We start from the raw sequence: 19506 nt of genomic DNA, 5'->3' as shown, positions 1-19506 counted from the left end.
AGTAAGTGTTGTTGTTAAGCAAATGGCATCGTGGACAATTCATTTCCGACAATAACTGACACCACTGGGGTCAAATTAGCCCACAGACTTCACCGCGTTTGCCTACTACGTGTCATCTGGCGACGCAGCATACAATTCTACGTTGTTGTTGTTGTTGACGCCAAGCTCGGTGCTCCATCTGACAGAAACTTCCAAAAAATTGACGCCTACAGTTATACAAAGTAGCCGTTTGGCCAACGCCTAAAGAGAGACAGCTGACTCCGTCGTCATTATCCCCTCACTTTTGAAAATATTTTTCTTTTCTTTTTTTTTTAATAAGGAATTCCAATTGTTTCTACGAGCCAGGACGTATCTGGATACGATAGGTCGTCTACAGAGATACTTATAAATGATTATCGGCTCAATTTTCATATTACTTTGTAAGACATATCTGGAATGGTAGATTACTTATAGAAATACTCGTAGATTGTTGTCAACTCAATTCTGATATATCATCAGCTGTGAAATAATTTATTTTTATTAATTGAATCAACTTGCATGAGTTATCTTTCTTTTCTTTGGTGCCCACCATTTTCTTGTGCTTTTAAGGCAATTGAGTGCCAAATGTCGATTCCACTGCGTAAGAGGGTGGTCCTCGTTTCATTTTCATGGAAGGAGGCCGTTTCTTAGTTGTAAACTTGAATCATGATTAAATACGAAAGTGACCAATAGTTAGAGTGAAAAGGAAGGATTAAAGGAGACAAGATATGGATTAACATCGAATTTTATGAGTTAACCCTTGCCACTCTATAAACATTTTATTATTAAAAGACATAACTATCAGCCTACATAGATAAACCCAAATCCCTAACCTCATGAAAACGGAGTTTCCTATTATTTTAGTTTGGTTAGTGGTTAACCTTGCTGTGGGTCTAAAAGTACAATTCACTGGGGAACAATCTGGAGTTAAATGATTGAAGAAATGTTTCAAAGAGAAATGATTGAAGAAGGGAAATATCTGGAATTAAATGTTTCAAAAAGAAATGATTGAAGAAGGGAAAAGCCAAAAAAAAAAAACCTTTGGAGTTGCAAAAAAAGTTTAAAAGAACGAAATTTAAGGAGTGCATGAAGTTTTTTGAGAAGCACCATTTGCCTAAATATAAACACAAAATCCACAGGTTTTTATGAGTATGTGCAGCATAACTTATCCAAATGGGAAACATTTGAATATAGAATAAAAGGGTGCCAATTAAGGCTTTGAGAAGCAACATATCTCTTCATATAGAAGTTAATTTTTTTTCTTGGTTCAAATTTTTTGAGGCACATTTTGGCTAGAGTTGTTAATATATTTCAATTTACTTGAAGGAAAATGCCCATCGCATTTACTTGGTAGAACCAATTTCTTTGTTCCTTCCCATTCTCAAATTAAATGTGGTGTTAATGTAAATTCATTTACTGGCAGCCAACACTCCATCACAAATGGTCCAATTAAAAAATGCATTGAGTTAATAGAATATCTACTGAGATATTTTTCATAGATATTAGCATTAAATTAATCATCATATCTATGAAAAATCAGAGCATCCAACACGGCCGAAGGCAAGGAATTAAACCAAATGCAGAGGATATTTTCGTCCTACGACGCAGTCTTGTCCAATAAATTAGGGTCACAAGAGCATTGCACATAGGACGTGTCAGACAACTGACCGGCTCCGAAGATCTAGTGACAAGTGGCGCCAGTTTCGGCGCCCTAACCATTTTTTCAACTTACACATCAGCCCAAATTTCATCTCATCCGAGTGTATCACACGCAACTGGCCATTTCATATATTTGAAATCCAAAGAGTACCTAAATTTGGCACCTTACGCTCAAATTATATTTGGAGTTCAAATGCTATTTTTACTCCGTATGTTTAAGGAAAATTATATGAATTAATCTTATATCTATTAATACTATATAAACTATAACAGTTAAATATTTAATAATTATATAAAATTTAAATTAATTATCAAATATTCAACAATAATAATAATGTATATATAATCAATATACATAAGATTAATCAAAATTCTATAGATAAAGATTCTTTTTATTAATTACTACTAAATCACATTTTGTTTAAAGTTACCCATCTTTAACTTTGACCGCCGGCCAAAACGATAATATGACGGCCCAAATGTCATCATCACACCCTCAGTTGCCAATATTCTTGGATAGAATTCATAAAACATACCCCGGCACGTCAAAAGCAAGCTCGCTCGCGCGTCTCGAGTGTGTCATGATCTTGATCTGACAGCCCATAGCTTTTTGTTCTTTTGAGTTTTAATCCATTGGAAAACCATCCCGACATACTACCAGTATCTATCTAAGCTAATCCAACGGCCGGTCCACCTTCTCTTTACCAAAAACTCCTCAGACATGCACTTAATTCCCAACTTGCCATCGCCTTCCCCAGCTATATAAGCCTTGCTTCAGTCTTGCTTAGGTTTGCCGAAATAGAGAGCCAACCGGCGCTATTAGGAGATTTTTTTAAAAAAAAGAAAAAAACTCTTTTTTCCGAATATAATTTTAAAAAAATATTTCACACTCTCCAGTTTCAAATCCACAAGTGAAATCGACACAAGATGGTGACGTCATCATCGAAAAGCAAGGCCACCGGCGCCGGATTTCAGCACCATTTCCAACGCTCACTCTCGCCTCTGGGCCGTTTTTGCTCATCTTCCTCGGCCTTCTCTGCCCGAGCCGGACCCGCCATTATGGCCCGGCCCACATCTCCAACTCGGGTCAATTTATGCAGATCTGTTTCCCCGACGCCTTCCGTCCGTTTCTCAACCTCTCCCGGCCGATCGATCGTTGTTTCCCCCCGGCAATCGAGGCAAAGTAATAGACCAGTGCCATCTAATCAGAAGAGGACGTGCCTGTGCTCGCCGACGACCCACCCGGGGTCGTTCCGGTGCAGCCTGCATAAGAACACCAACAGGAATGATCACCACACGGGGTCCTATAACCGGTCCAGTCATCAACTGAACATGAGGAGATCGGCGATGACGAATTCGCTGGTGAGAATTGGCACCGTGGAAGGTGATTTGGTGAAACGGGCCCTCACCGCCTTAATTCGGCCGTCGTCGCATAATCTCAGACGGCGGGGCGACTTCCACCCGCGGCCGAGTCGGCTATCTATCATGTCCAAAGCGGAAGATTTGTGACTGCCGCTATTGCTGCTTTGCCTTTCCCCGAATGTACAGATACGAGTTCCGACTGGAACGTTGTGGCGATTCTGACCAGTTTCTCGAGTCAACTCGGCGAATCAGTACTTGACGATTTCTTCAGCCGTTTTTAGAAAAAGTTGGAGGCTAGAAACATAGTCGGGAGACCGAGTCGTAAGTACTAGTAGTAAATACTAAATACTAACGACTTTGAGTTGTGTACCGGTATAGTGTGGACTAGGGGCCAGTGATGGTCTCTGAGAATTTACCATCCATGCAATTTTTTTTTTTTTATATATATACTTTATACATTTTTTTCCAGTTTTATTTTTACCTTGAAATGCAAGATCAAGCGGGAACAAATCATATCAACCTACAGAAAAGGGTTGATAGAAGATGAGACCAATTTAAACCTAGTCTAACCCAAAGAAACTAACCTCAATAAACTCCAAAGAGGTTGTTATGTTGTTAATAACAGCCAATTGTTTTAAGCTGTAAATGCAAAGATACCCGTTCTTTTCACAAGTATTTTGGGCCAGCATTAGCAATTGAAGAAAAGGCCGTGGATATCCCGAGTCCAACAACGATTGATGGCCACTGAATAAACCAGGCTGTCAACTGGCCAGCATATGCTGTATCCCGTTATAGCTTTTTGCTCTTTAGATTGGGCTTGGGGTAATTCACTGCAACCACAATCTGATCAGTTAACTGATCGCTGCGATGCGCTTTTGATTGGCTTTGGGCTATTCACAGCAGCCACAGTCTGGACCCTTTTAAGAAACCAAGAATGGATTACATGATAAATTCAAAAAACTTTGATATTTTTTCCGCCCTGTAGCGGCTTAAAAGTTTTTTTTTAAAATAAAAAAGGAAAATGAAAACATTTTAGGGTCTGTTTGATTGGATGTAAAATATTTTCCCTAGAAAAGTAGACTGTATTCCCGCATATATCGCCTAGAAAAGAATCAGCAAGGGTCATGATGACATACAGAGCTGATGACAAAAGACTTGATGTCCTTCATTCCGGCGTTAAAACCCTAAGTTAAAGGAGGCTTGTTCAACGCACAAGGACCACAGGCCCTGTTGTTCTGGCGAAAGCTTCTTCTTGAATACTGGGGGCCCCAAGGAGGTGTACTGGGCACCTTTTGTAAGCTGGCAGCCGCCATGTGGGCATTTTTTCCTGCTCCTAAGTTTGGTCTTTTACTATCAATGGAAACTTCACATTTGGAGTTTTCCATAACTGTGTTTTTAAACTCGAATTGGAAGGAACCGGTGAAGTATTCGATTCGAGTTACTCTAAAAATCGAAAGTATAAAACTCGGTCAAAAACAGGATTTGATCGGATTTGATAGGAAAACCGGATGAACCGGTTTGATATCAAAGCTTTCAGTCCACTGAGAGGAAAATTTGCATTTCAAACAAGGCCCGCTTGCAAGTACCAGCGGTGGGAATCCTAGTGGGTCCGATGGAAAGATATAATGGCAGCATTCTTAATTGAAGCAGATACCTGACATGGCTTGAGACCTCAGCCTTAGTCCTACCGCCCAATTTTTTTTTTAAAGGTCAAAGCATTTTTAATATTATGTTTTGGCCCCTAGGTTCTTAAAAATTGTTAATATATCTTAAATATTTCATATTTTATAAATGTTGTTCTAAAGTTTGTTGTTATTTTTTAGGGAAAATCGTTCAAAACGTCCCTCATATTTTGTAAAATAACTTTTTTCGTCCCTTACTTTTAAAAATATACTTTTACGTCCCTTACAAATTCACATTGATCAAATTTGGTCCCTATCTAGGTTTCCGACTAGTTTTTGGCCGGAATTCATCACATGCAAGGCATGTGATCATTTTTTAAGGGTAAAATTATCAAATTAAAATTTACATAATCAATCTATAATCCCTTACATTTCACAAAATGAATCGTTTTCTCCCTTACATTTCACAAAATAAATTTTTTCATCCCTCAGATTTCTCAAAATGAATTTTTTTATCTCTCATTGACCACGTGTACGAAAAGTTTTTATTTTTTTTAATTCATGAATATATCTATTTGATTTCATATAAACAGTACAAATAATATGTAATATATCTCTATTTGATTTCACCTAAACAGATCGATATATACATGGGTTTAAATCTAATAATTTTGTTTTAAACCTATATATATATGTGTGTGATTTCACCATGTGAATCTATTCAATATTTGTAGTCTTTTCTATTTTAGTAATAATTCATTTATTGAGTTGTTTAATAAGAGTATCTAATTAATCGGTGTTAATTCGAATTCGATAGTCATGCTAACAAATTGCAGTTTAAATATGAAATTTTTACTCGCTACCTTTAAGACCAATAGTTGAATTTCTTACCTTATGATTATTTTAAAATTTGAAAGTGTCAATTACTTACTTCTTTTTGTTATACTTTTCCTTTGTTTATTTTTTCTGTCTAAATTTAATTCGATATAAACACTTGATAATGTTTAGAATTAAATATTTTCTTTGTTTTCAATTTTCGAGTAAAAGGAATGAACATGAGTGAAAAACTAACAATTTTTTTAAAGCACTGTATATATCTATTTTAATTTCACATAAATAGTATGTTTAGGTGAAAATTAAATAGAGATATATTACATGTTATTCGTATTGTCCAGGTGAGATCAAATAAATATATAAATTAGTTTTAAAAAAAGTTATTCATACACATGAACAATGAGAAATGAAAAAAAATTATTTTGTAAAATATGAGGGATGAAAAAATTCATTTTGTGAAATCTGAGGGACGAAACAATTCATTTTGTGAAATGTGAGGGACAAAAAAATTCATTTTGTGAAATGTGAGAAACTATGGATTGAATAATGTAAATTTTGATTTGACAATTTTACCCTTAAAAAGTGATCACGTGCAAGGAACGTGGTGCATTTCGACAAAAAACTAGTCGGAAATCTAGATAGAGATTAAATTTAATCAATATGAATTTGTAAGGGACGTAAAAGTACACTTTTAAAAGTAAAGGATGAAAAAGCCATTTTGCAAAATGTGAGGGACGTTTTGAACGATTTTTCCTATTTTTTAATCAAATATATAATGTTAATTCTAAACTTGTTAATGTTCATTGAATAATATAAATTGCTACTTGATCATTCTAATTTCTTTGTATTTTCTTGTTAAATATATTTGAAATATCAAACATATATAAATATACATTTATTAATATTAACATGTTCTTAAGTATTTTACATACAATATTTTAAATTTTAAATAATTTTTATTTATGACGTCATATGGTTTAATTCCGATCGAATCGGGTCGAATCCATTGACCCCTGACCTATAAGCTCGACCGAGTCGATTTCCGGTTCAAGTCTGAAAACATAGTTCCATCAGGCGTGAGGAATGAGATGACTGCCGTTTGGTGGAGAAGATTTGAACGTTTGGTGGAGAAGAATTGAACGTTCGACATCTCTCAAAATTCCCCATCTTGACTTGAGATAGAAGTTGATTGTGCTGACATTTTATCCTTGGCGGTTAAAAGCTAATGACAGTCCTGACCATTATTTACATCCTATCATCATGGATTGCAGATTCCTGCTTTTGCAGCTGCAGCAGTTTAAGCTCATGCATGTTTATCACGAAGCCAACAGATTTGCTGTGCTGATGCTCTTACAAAGTTTAGGATGCAACTTAGACAAATCTTTTGAAATTTTTGATACTTGTCCTCCTGATATTTCTTTTGCTTTTGATGAGGACACCAGAGGGATGTGCTTTCCTCTCGTAGCATTGGGACGATATGTAATAGCCAGGTAACATCTGCTGTGCTCTGGTTTTGTTTATGCAATTCTCCTTTTTACCCCAAAAAAAAAAAAAAAAAAAAACGAGGCTTGGTAGCTTAGCCGTTGGTTGATCTTATAATGGATTCTATGGTTGGCTGACCATTTGTCTTGATCATCCCTGCAACCTTTACAAAATTATAAAGAAAGATAGATCACTTGTTTGCATTTTTTTTTCTTGTTCATCTAATTTTTTTTTGTTTAATAAAGAAAGGGCGAGATTTAAGAAATAGGAAAGAGATCGAAGTAATTGAATCTAAAACATTTTATTTTTAGAATCTCAATCTTATGTTCACTCTATAACTCTAAAAACGTAAATAAAAATTACTTCAACATTAACTTTCGAAAAGAGCTAAGAAGAAATTGTGGACCTACGCTATTATTAAACATCCCTTGTGAAATTGATTCAATGATAGATGGAATTGAATCAAAATACCGACAATACGAGTTGAATTATTAAAAGGCTCAAACTTGCTAGTGTTTATTTCTCCTACAGTTATAAAACTAATAAAGGCAATTCATGAGCTAATATAGTAGTAAAAAAAAAATTTTCAATCTCTCCGAATAAAGTTATTGCTCTAAATTTTTTTTAAAACATGAGTTTGCCCCCCAAAATATTCATTTTGTTTGGATTGTAAATTATTTGAGATATTTTTACTGTAGCACTTTTTGTGATGTGATTTATGTGAGATAAAAAGATAATTGGTAAGATAAAAAACTGTATTGGAAATTATAATTGTGATGTAAGCAAATATATTTGGGAAAATAACCCACTATCCAAACAAATTGTTGACTTGGCCGATCCAATCAAACCATTGTCGCCTATCGGGACCACTAACTCGTTAACCTAGTAAAAAAAAATGCTCCAAAGCTGTCACTATTGATCACACTTATAGAAATACCTTCAACTAATGACTTGTTGCCTCACGGTACGTGCATGTGCTACCTACACGTGGAAATTAAGGTTGGCCATTGTGAGTTTGGTGAATTTTTATTTTAGCTAACGGCTAACGTTGGGTTCACGTGTGCTTATGATCGCAAATGGTGGTTGTTAGCCTAGCTCAGGACTGCTATTATTTTCTCATGTCAATTTTCAACCCAAAAAAGGTATAAAATAAAGGGGAATAATATTAGAAATCTCTTTGAGATTTCTCTTAATATTACTTAGCGCTTCTAATGTTTTAGAAAATTACTTACCTTCCTTACTTTTGTTATTTGTGTAATAAAATTTTGAAAAAATCCTAAATTATCCTTTTTCTCTTTCACTTCAACAAAAACTATCACCTACAAAACAATATATAGTAATACCATCATATCACAAAGTTATATTCCGTAAAAATATAAATTTCAAAAAGAAAATAGATATTTGTAGAGTTCTAGCACCAATTCAACTTTATATGCTTAAAATTGATTTTTTATTAAGCTTATTTTTTTCTAACCTTTTCTCAATCAATGGCACAAACCTTTAAGTTGTACTAAATCATTATAAAAATCAACTCAAAATAAACAAAGTAATCATACTTCACTCTATCACAATCATAAAATAAAAAAATACAAACAAAATTCAGTTTACTATAATTTTTATTTAAAAAAATCACATAAAAAAAGAGCAAGAGAGGATATGAGAGAACAGAGAAAGAGAACGAAGTGACTTTTGTTTCTTTTTGATTATTTTTTGAACTCCATTTATTTGATATGTGAATCATATATCAAGTGAGGGCTAATATAATTATTTTACGATTATTAGGGGGAGGCAAGTGATATTTTTAGAATCTCAGGGGCGTGAAGCGATACTAGGAGAAACCTCAAAGGAGGTTTCTGATATTATTCCAAAGAAAAGGGCAAAAAGTTTTCTGTAAATATGATATACGTGGCATCACCATTCACGGTATCTTCACTTCGCAAGTTCGTATGCCATTTAGCCATCGAATCAAATGCACTTTACCAAATGCGAACACTAGAATCATCAAAACCGACCTTTTCTTTGGGTCCCTTTATTGTGACAAAAATCCTTCCCATTGCCGTCTGACGCAATATAAACTTGTTACTAGTCCAAATCCAACCCCTTGATCACTGGTTACTAATGACTTGGGTCTGAAAAGCTCTACGAAGTGGGAAGATACCAAGTTTCTTGTTTCTAGGACTCTTCCTAGAAAAAGAAAGAAAAAAATGGTAGTAACTTTGAAAGCTGGGAGCAGGCCGCCATGGGTGGGATTAGGAGCAGCTGTTTGGGTGCAAATAGCAGCTGGGAATGGCTATACTTTTCCTCTTTACTCTTCTGCTCTCAAATCGGTACTGGGTCTCAGTCAGGAGCAGCTGACTATGCTTGGGGTGGCTAATGATTTTGGAGAAAACGTAGGGATTATCCCGGGTATTGCTTGCAACAAGTTCCCACCTTGGGCTATTCTGCTTGTTGCGGTTTGTCTGTCTTTCTTGGGTTATGGTGTTCTGTGGCTTGCTGTTAGTGAAACTGTTCATTACATGCCTTATTGGGTTGTAAGTTCTTTTCTTACTCTGTCTCAATCCCTATCCGCTTCTATGATTTATCATCTTACTTTGCATTTTTAGGATTTATTGATTCTGTGCAAGTATTTATCATTAAAAAAAGCATATTATATGATTGTTGTGTTCTACATCCTACCGGGAACTTCATTTTCTGAAATATGAGATTGGTGTTCTTTGGCAGTAGTTGCGATAATCCTGTGATAGTTTCTGAGATTGATTTGGTTGTGCTAAATTGATATCTGTCAAATGCTTACTGCTGCAAGTTTCTAACATGTCGAGTTCAGCACTCTTTACTTTTGGTCTGTTTTCCTGTAATATTTGACTTTTCAATTCAAAGAATGCTTTAGTTTCCTGAGGGATGGATGGCTTATGCTGTCATGCTTTCAAGACTCTAATGTTTGGCTGAATTAATTTCTAAGAATTTACTGTGTTTTGACGTAGGTTATTCTGATGTGGACTAGTTGGTTCGTTTACTTGATTATAATGTTGACAGAATTCGAAACTTCGTAGGTTTTTGAATAAATCCCTCAATCGAGCTAATGCAAAGACCACTATAGTATTTTTTCTGCATCAACCCAACAAAGCTGTTTCCATGTGTCATCTCATAGAGTATTCATTGTACTGTTGGTTCATGTTTAATAAATACTTTTGAAGCTTAAACCAAGTGATGACAACGAATTTTCTTCACCTTTTTTTTTTTCCTTCCACGTTTGGGTGATAGATCAAACTTTGTGCAACGTAATCATGGTTGTGGAGTATGTCTTGTGGTATTTACATACTCATGCATTTTATAATCTCTATTAAGGTGCAGAATGTGTAGAATTGCCAGGAGAAATTTTGTAAAAGAGTAACAAGATCCAGATTTAAACATCCATTTGCCTATTTCATTTATGAAATTGATTGTGGCCCTCACCCATCTTCGCTTAGAGCCTTTTTCATCGAGTCTTTTCTGACTCAGTATCATTTTTTAGCATGCCTAGGTGCCAAACTTGTATTTCTGAAAGAGATGAGGTAATATTTTGTTGCTAATACTCTTGATTGGCATACATGTCTGTATATTTGTGGTTAGCTATCGTGGTGGAGTGAAAAAGCAAGGGTAAGTTGCTGTGTATTGGTTCTTGTTCTTCTACCTCGTTGATTTGATTAGATGCTATTTCTGCTGAAATTTTACCTCTTCTTTACTTCTAACTGGCATAGTAGCTCTCTGAACATGTAGAGAGCTTGTCCATGTGGCACTTTTTTTAGCTCCTTCAACCCCTTCCTGCCATTTCTCATAAAAGATGAGGATCTAAAAATTTTTTAAAAACTCTATTACACATATCATTGCTTTTTTTTTCACCTTAGTTTAATGTGTCACCAGTATGTCCAAGCACTCATTCTCTTAAGAAAGATATGACTTGTTTTACCATCGCACTCATTCTCTTTTGGCATTTTTCTCTTGACAAAGAAGGCTGCAAAGGAGCCATTTTTTGTTCATTTACTTTCACTATTTCTTTCTTTTTCTTCTCTGAGTATCTCTCTCTGGGGTTGGTAGATGTCAAATAGATAGACATCTTCAATTAAAGTTTCAAATTCTGTAAAATGTTGCCTTTATGGCAAACATATCTAAGTTCTCATCAGTCAATTGCTGATGCTGTTGACAGTTATTTCTTGCACTCTGTGTTGCCACACATAGCAGTGCATGGCTTGGCACAGCTGTACTTGTAACCAACATGAGGAATTTCCCTGTCAGTAGAGGCACGGTTGCTGGAATTCTAAAAGGCTATGTGGGGCTCAGTGCTGCAGTTTTAACGGAGGTGTACACCATGGTGCTTGATGGGTCAGCTTCGAAGCTATTACTGTTCCTTGCATTGGGTATTCCTGTCATATGTTTGGCCATGATGTACTTTGTTCGGGCTTGTACTCCTGCTTCTGAAGAAGACTCTTCAGAACGTGTCCATTTTCTTTTCATTCAAGCAGCGAGTCTCTTACTTGCTGTTTACCTTCTCACTACTACAATTCTAACAGACACATTATCTCTAAGTGCCTACATCAAATATATCTTTGTGGCTATCATGGTTGTTCTTTTGATGTTTCCTCTTGCAATTCCCTTAAAAATGACACTATTCCCTGCTAACCGTAGAAAGAAAGACCAATCAACTGGTTCTTCAGGTAATTTGATTGCAGGGGAGGATTCAAATAAGGCAGATCCTCTTTTAACCCCCTCTTCTTCAGCAGCATATCTTGGAAGCTTTATGGAGACTGATGATGCCTCAGATGTGGATACTCTTCTAGCCGTGGGTGAAGGTGCAGTGAAGGAAAAAAGAAGACCAAGAAGGGGGGAAGACTTTAAGTTTCGCGAAGCTGTAATCAAAGCTGATTTCTGGCTATTGTGGCTTGTGTACTTCCTAGGGGTTGGTTCTGGAGTCACTGTTCTGAATAATTTGGCACAGATCGGAGTTTCACTTCTGGGATTGAATGATGCAACAGTATTGCTAAGTTTGTTCAGCTTTTGCAACTTTTTGGGCCGTCTTGGAGCTGGTGCTGTTTCGGAATACTTTGTCAGGTAATCATATTACTGAGCTTACTTCTTATTTCTTTTTTCTGGCAATTTCTGGAACCTATATACTCTGGATAAGTGTTGGTTTTTTGGGGTATAAACTAAGAAACAACACTTTAGTGTTGCAAAAAAAGCTTATAAGAAACTTGTATTAAAGATGGAAAATGAGTTTGTGTTCTATATTCATCAACTCACTATTTATAGTGATTACATGAAACAAAGTAGCAAAATATCCAACTAACAATTATCCTAAAAATCTCAATAAAATATAATCTTCTTCTACTAGCAAATCTTAGCTAATACATTTGTTAACAAACCAACATGATCTTTGGTTAACAAATATCCTTATTCTTCTAATAACTAAATTATTTTGATATCAAACATAATCTCTCAAAATCTGTAGGAAAAGTTGGCATATCTCAACAATAAGACTTCTTTTAACATATCTTTCCCAGGTAATTCAACATTGTATTCTGTTAATTTCAGGTCAAAAGCAATTCCTCGAACAGCTTGGATGACTGTAGCCCAAGTACTCATGGTTATTACGTTTCTTCTTTATGCTTCAGCTCTGAATGGAACTCTATATGCTGCAACAGCATTACTTGGTATTTGCTTTGGGTTTCAGTTTGCCATAATGATTCCAACTGCATCTGAGCTTTTTGGTTTGAGGCATTTCGGAGTCATATTTAACTTCATGCAGCTTGGGAACCCTATAGGTGCACTCCTCTTTTCAGGTCTGCTTGCTGGGCAGGTCTATGACAGTGAAGCAGCTAAACAAGGGGGGTCTTCTTGTGCTGGTCCAGATTGCTATAGGCTTACATTCCTAGTTTTAGCTGGCGCTTGTGGTCTGGGAGCTCTGTTGAGCATAATTCTGACAATCAGAATTAGACCAGTCTACCAAATGCTTTATGCTGGGGGCTCTTTCCGTCTGCCACAGAGTTCTGGCCATTGATGTCTAGAGTATCTTTCCGCTTATCTAGAAACAATATGTTATTGAGTCACATTCAGTTCTTGGAGGATATTCTTGGACATCTAGCCTTAGGATAAGTGCTAGAGTTCATATAAATTACATATTTTGCGGTACTCTAAACTACTCAAAACACGAACTTGAACTAGGGAGAAAATTTTGAGTTGCTTGAATAAGGCTTGATGAGTTTCCGTAATATCTATCGTTTGATGCATGTATGAAGAGAATACAGTTTTGTTTTTGTTATCATTTTTACAGTTTCAAGGGTTGAAGCATATATGTCTGCCAGTAGATCAGAATTCGTGATACTCTTTAATACGTGAAATTCCTGTCTAGAACTCGCTGAGGACCTTAAGCAGGTCAAATTTCGGGTACCATCATGTGAAATTGTTAAATGCTTACTTGAATAATGGAACTTTGGCTGGAGTAAAAACAAAGTCAATCAGAGTTCGCCATTTAGCAATCTAATGATGTAATTGTGTCCAAAGGAAGCCCATTTCTCAAGGTTGAAAAACATAGTTAATCTGATCAAAATAAGGTTCACAACCATTCTAGTTGATAACAACATCACATTTATATTAATCTAGATTAAAGAAACATTACAAGTTACGGGTTGCAACTAAGCTACTGCACCCAAACATCTGCAACTGACTTCATCCATTTTTGTCAATTCCAAGCTAATTACAGACCAAACAAGAAAGAGCAAAATTGGAAATGAACTACCCGTGGTATGTATGGTACGGATATGATTACAAGGTGATTCTCCGATTACTGAAACGGTAAGGAGGCATGATGGCGTGCAAAGGGAGACGACAAAACCATTTTATTTTGGAACACAAATTGCTCAAGTTTGAGCATGGAAGAGCCAAAAGAATTAATTCCACATGATGTATAAGCACTGGGATCGTCATGTGGGCTTCAGATTTTGGAACATTGTTTCCCACTTGAGCTCTTCAATACCATTCGACCAAAACTCACCATCACTGCAGTTCAACTTTTCATTGTGAAAATGGAAATCTTGAACGTCAGTGTCAGATGAACTGTTACTACTTGAATCAGACTCCAGAGGGCTTCCATTTGTGAGCATCAATATTTCTTGACCTGCCACAACTGGAGGAGTATTACTATTAGTACCACTGGCAAGAAGCGTAGGCCTACCTCGCTTACTTGTCTGAATCAATTTCCTATTCGCCCTCAGCATAGCTGCCTTCCATCTTGAACTTTTATTCATCTGTGGAACTGGGATCATAGTATGAGCTGAGCTATCCTGACCGACACGGACGCGAATATGCTTAGCAACATAGTTCTTTGCTTGCTTGACTGCAATCAGAAGCCGTAACAGGGGACGTAGGCTTCTAGTTTTGTCTTTTCTTGCAAATTTGAGAATCTCGAGCCTGTGTTTCGCCACAGAAATGCCCATGCTTTGAAGAAATTCATGATTGAAATGAGCTATGTCATCTTCTTCCAGCTCGTTTTGAGCAAAAGTAAGGGCATAGTCATAAGCAGTGGAAGGGTCCAGGCTAGTTTTTGAGAGCCAAGAAAACCAATCCATCGCTTGGAGTCCAGTGGTACCAATTCACCACCCGACTTTGGTATAGAAATACATCAATATATATATATATATATACATGGTAGGATGGCAAGAGCAAGTACAATTAGGGACCAATTTTTAATTGTGAATTGATACATTTTTTCTTTTTAGCAATTGGTTGAGACTTGCGACCTTGATTTGAAGAACGATCGAGTGAATAAGGATGACAAGTGCCCGAATGAGTCGGCAGTTGAAGTTGAGAAGGACAAAAGAAAAAGATGGACCCTGGGCTTAATTAAAGCCGTGTTGCCTTCAAGAATTGGGCAAAGAGTCGTGACATTGCTGTTGAAGTGAGACCTAAGGAATTCTTTTCATAATCTCACACCATCATTCACGGCTGGGAAAAGGAGATTGGTGGGTCAGCAGCTTATCCCGGGGCTAGTCCACATAATCAGCAGGGAAATGGACAAACTTATTTAGCATTATACTACCAATTACCAACTAATATTTGTCCGCATATGATATGGTTGCATTAAGTTGCAAGCCGAAAGCACAAAGCAGACGCCCGGCTTAATTTCTCGGCTAGACGGCCTAAGAAATGACCATCTTTTGTTGGAAACTATAGCTGACGCCCCAGTCTTCCTACCCATTTATGAAACGTTACCTAAAAACACAAAAATGGGTATGCCCCAGCAGTTTAACCGAACGCCTTCAAGGTAGTCATGCCGTGTAAATTTACCTTCCCACGTAGTGGATTTACGTTCTTTTGGGGCATGCAGGACTGGTAAACACCATTTTTCAGATTACAGAGTTGGACAAGAATAATGATGGTTAGTTATTTTAATTAGCACCAGAGTTCATGTTGAGTAGTAGTATAATGGTAATCATGTTGAGATTGCGGCAACATTACATGAGGAGAGAAAATGTAGATTATGCTTCTTCAAAATGGACCACTAGTACTCAAACGTATTTTCCACTCCAAACTTGTAAGTATTGTGCATGTGTGCGGATCTTATTACTACAGAACATATTGTCCCTGTGTACAGTAGGAGTAGACAAACAATCTCGCAATCATGATGTTAGAACACATCCCTGTAATTCTGCAATCGTGTATGCTTTCATTTCTGTCTTAGTTATTTTCTAACTTCCTAGTTAAGAACACACCAATCTCCATTTTTTGTTTTTTTTTTTTTTTTGTTATCAAGTATATATTCTTGCACTGATCAATACAGATTGATCTAATCAAACAATGATTGAACTTTATTCAATCATTAAAAGATAGCATCATAGTGTGCTTTCTTAGCACGAACGCTCTCTCGTGAATGATTAGTGCTGGTCGCTATTGTCCTATATATAATTAGGGTAACGTTGTCTCTCCCTTTGTTTTAGCTCTAGGCTGTAAAGCCCCGTCTACCATTTAGTTCGTGCCTTAACTTCAGTGGAATATGTGATTGTCTTTTATTAGTACTAGAATTTGCTTATACCTATGTGAGTTGACATAAAATCTCGTCCGAAATTGAAGATTTATGAAGACTTTGTGGATTCTGGCTCGGTGATTCTAGATGAGCAAGGATTCTAGTTTCTAATCAACCAGCTTACTTTCCAGCATAGCATTTAGCTGAAAACCGATGGCAGTCTAAATTGACTATTGAATTTTCCCACTTCTGGATATTCTCAATTTTTGCACGGTAACTAAAGAACGAAGTCGTCGTACCCAACGAGCCATAAATAATGAAACTGTGAATAGTGGAGTCTACTTTGTGATTACTTGAGCTGACATTTTTTATTTTGCCAATTTGATATAATTAACTTGCATTAAAAAAAAATATTTGCATAAGCAAACTGCGTTCCAAATTCGAAGATGGCTGCGATTGATCTGGATCCAGTTAATGTTCGATGCAGGGTGTTTAGTCATGAATAAAATTCCTTGGACATTTCACCCGATAACGGGTTTATGTACTTCTTTTCTGATGTTTCATTAGAACTCAGGCTTTAACACAAACAGATACAGTACTGTTTTATAAATCTCTTTAATAAGGTACATTAGCCTAGCTAACCCTAAGATTTCTGACTCGACTTTTAAACTTTCATAATAATCTCTTTAAGAAGGGATTTCTAGATTGAATAAAATTTTTTTCAGATTTTGTTCAACAACTCTGGACACTTTTGACAGAGCTTAAAAGCATTTGCATGGAGGAGTTGTAACCAGTAACTGTAGAATCTCGAATGAAGAACTTTGTCCATCATAATTGCTGCAAACTGGTTTAATGCATCAGTCAGTCTAGTAAATGCATAATGCACAGTGGGACAATGCCTGCCACAAGGCAAAACTTGTGTCGGTGCCCGATTCCCAGCCAAGAAATATCTTTTCCGGTTCCACCACATTTGATCTTAGTTCATCTTTGCTCAGAAATTTTCAGACAAGAAGATTAGACAGTGATAGATCAGGACTCGTAAGGTGCCGCTGCAAAATGCAAATGCGGCAGTCTTCGTGGGGTTAGAGGCCACTTCCCTTGTCCACATTGTTGGGCCCTGAGTCATGGAGCTCTTATGATCCTGCTAAGTATTGTTCTTTTCTCTTTTGAGGATAAACTGTGATCCTAGCATTAAGGCGATTTGGAGCTAAATCATGGTCCCAATACTTAGGTGATAGTAATTAATGGGAGGGATCTATTATTGAAATTCGCAATTATTTATGGAGACATTTAATGCAGCATCGGTTCCTAAATGCTAAGAAACAATTTGCAGAAGCGATAATTAAAATAACGATTTCTAAGCAACGTTCAGTTGCCGCAGGAGCAATCTCCTTCTCATCTGTGTACTTGTACAGCATTTATTGCAGCGCACTCATCTAAGTCCTGATCTCTCTAAGATATGAGCAACTTTTTCCTAAATTACCGATTGCAACAAAGTTTGCACAATCCCCTTTTTTTTTTTTTTTTTTTGGAGCTAAGTACATACAAAACTGGTGCAATATACTACTAGTAATTACCAGAAACAGTCGTCCAAGAAGAACAAGTACCTAATTAACATTTTTGTTAAGAAGCGACCAGTCTGGCTAATGTATCATACTAACGAGTTCTCCATTTCTCATCCTGAAGTTGAGGAAGAAAAAGATACTGCTGGGAAGGCCCATAATTACACCTGATTATGTGAAGTGAAAAAGATAGTTACAAACATGCAAAGTAGGGGGGACAATCTGATTACAGGTACTGACTCTAATGCTTTTTTTGGTGGGCTCTGCATGACTCATCCACCACCACTGCTGAGAAAAGTCATACAATCCCTTATTTTCTTTTACCAACTACTACAAACTACAAAGATAAAATTGAAGATTGCAATAGTACCTACACCTCCCCTGCTCTGGTGGAAGAACCAAAAACTCATCCCTCACCATTCAAATTGATTGGCGTAATCAAATTAAAGAAAGAAATGAGAACCAAATTCAATCAAGTTGGCTTCAAATTCTGAAACATTGAGTCCCATTTGATCTCTTCGAACGCTGCTGACCAATACTCGTCGCGATCTGCATCCATCTTGTCGTCGTCAGCCCTGAGATCATAAATATTTGGGCTTGAGAAACTCTCAATTCTTGAACTAGGCATCATCACCATAGGACTACCATTAGTAAGCAAGAGTCTACTGCTATTTTGCTTAGCAACCGTCAGCCTCTTGTTCCTCTTCACCATAGCACTCTTCCATCTTGAACTTGAATTATAACTACGCTTTGGCACCAGTGCAAGAGCCGACTCCTCTCGCCGAACCCACATGCGAATATACTTGGAAAGACTCCTCTTTGTTCTCTTGATTGCTATGAGCAGCCTAGACATGGGATGTGGGATGGTCCCTTTCTCTTTCTTGGCAAGCTTGAGAATTTCTAGCCTGTGTTTAGCTATAGAAATCCCCATGCTTTGCAGAAATTCATGGTTGAAGTAGGCTATGTCTTCTTCTTCAAGCTCATTGTGAGCAAAAGCTAGGCCGTATTCATAAACCAGAGAGGGCTCAAGGCCCGTTTTCGAGAGCCATGAGAACCAATCCATGGCTGGGTACAAGATGAGAGTGACTGGAAGATAGTTAGAAATCTGCGGGGATATATATAAAAACAATGAAATGGAAATGAGCAGAGGGTGAGATATGATGAAAGGGAAAGAGGGACTCTGGGGATTGGAGTTTAGTGACTTGACTTGGTTTTCTTTTTTATGCTTTGATAGGACGGTAGTTAAAAACTTGAGAATGACTAAAAGAAAAAGAATGGGCTTGTGGGGTCTTTTGAAAGTCATTTTTATTGTTCCCTCCAAGAATGTGAAATGGCTTCTTGTGGCATGAGTGAGGACTAAGAAATCCATGGAAATCTGATGCCATCAATCACGGATGGGAAAAAAGCAGACAGAGTCAAATGGATCTTGCATTAGGCCTACTCTTACCTGTTGATTTTGTCGTGGGATTTAAAGGGAAATGGCTCCAGGCATGGAGGAATTTCTAAGTGCGCCTTTACGCAATATGATAGAAAACGCATAAATTTGTGGTGTATTCGTACTTCACAGTTTAGAAGAGGAATTATAGACCAAAACCAAACTCCTACTAGCCATTTTCACCTATCCCTGCTTGCACCTTACTCTTCTTCTTGTTTTTAATTTTTTCTAGCATGAAAAGAGTAGTAAAATTTAAGAAGCAGGGAAGGGGAGAAAGACGAGAGAAGAATTTGAACACAAGACCTCTAAATCACTAAATTCTCAACCTTAATCACCAGGTTAAAACCGTCTCGACACAGCTTCCAATCTCATTTTGTGATTCAAGACTTCTTATAATCTGGACTGGAGGAGTATTTCATCTTTTTGAAGGGAGGAACGTCTTAGTAAACTTTACCAAGTTACTACTTCCAATTTCAATAGTGCGAGCTCAAATTTTAGTACTTTAACAAAACAATTTTTAACACCCGTATCTAAATTGTC

At 36.8% G+C, this 19506-nt stretch overlaps 3 protein-coding genes across 3 annotated transcripts; 1 reads left to right on the top strand and 2 right to left on the bottom strand.

Moving 5' to 3' along the window:
• Positions 1 to 8945: 8945 nt before the first annotated feature.
• On the top strand, positions 8946 to 13272 carry LOC113767688 (protein NUCLEAR FUSION DEFECTIVE 4). Its single transcript, XM_027311862.1, has 3 exons — positions 8946 to 9508; positions 11161 to 12062; positions 12543 to 13272. Exons 1-3 carry the CDS (start codon positions 9182 to 9184, stop codon positions 13006 to 13008), a joined length of 1695 nt encoding a protein of 564 aa, XP_027167663.1. The 5' UTR covers positions 8946 to 9181; the 3' UTR covers positions 13009 to 13272.
• A 306-nt stretch (positions 13273 to 13578) lies between these two features.
• On the bottom strand, positions 13579 to 14597 carry LOC113768225. Its single transcript, XM_027312497.1, has one exon. It carries the CDS (start codon positions 14573 to 14575, stop codon positions 13931 to 13933), a length of 645 nt encoding a protein of 214 aa, XP_027168298.1. The 5' UTR covers positions 14576 to 14597; the 3' UTR covers positions 13579 to 13930.
• Positions 14598 to 17655: 3058 nt separating this feature from the next.
• LOC113768090 lies at positions 17656 to 18742 on the bottom strand. The gene has a single exon (XM_027312325.1). It carries the CDS (start codon positions 18592 to 18594, stop codon positions 18004 to 18006), a length of 591 nt encoding a protein of 196 aa, XP_027168126.1. The 5' UTR covers positions 18595 to 18742; the 3' UTR covers positions 17656 to 18003.
• Between the last annotated feature and the right edge of the window lie 764 nt (positions 18743 to 19506).

This window comes from Coffea eugenioides, chromosome 4 (genome assembly GCF_003713205.1).
Source record: "Coffea eugenioides isolate CCC68of chromosome 4, Ceug_1.0, whole genome shotgun sequence".
Classification (NCBI taxonomy): domain Eukaryota; kingdom Viridiplantae; phylum Streptophyta; class Magnoliopsida; order Gentianales; family Rubiaceae; genus Coffea; species Coffea eugenioides.
The sequence above is the reverse complement of the archived record's forward strand: the minus strand, read 5'-3'. Positions and strand labels throughout refer to the sequence as shown.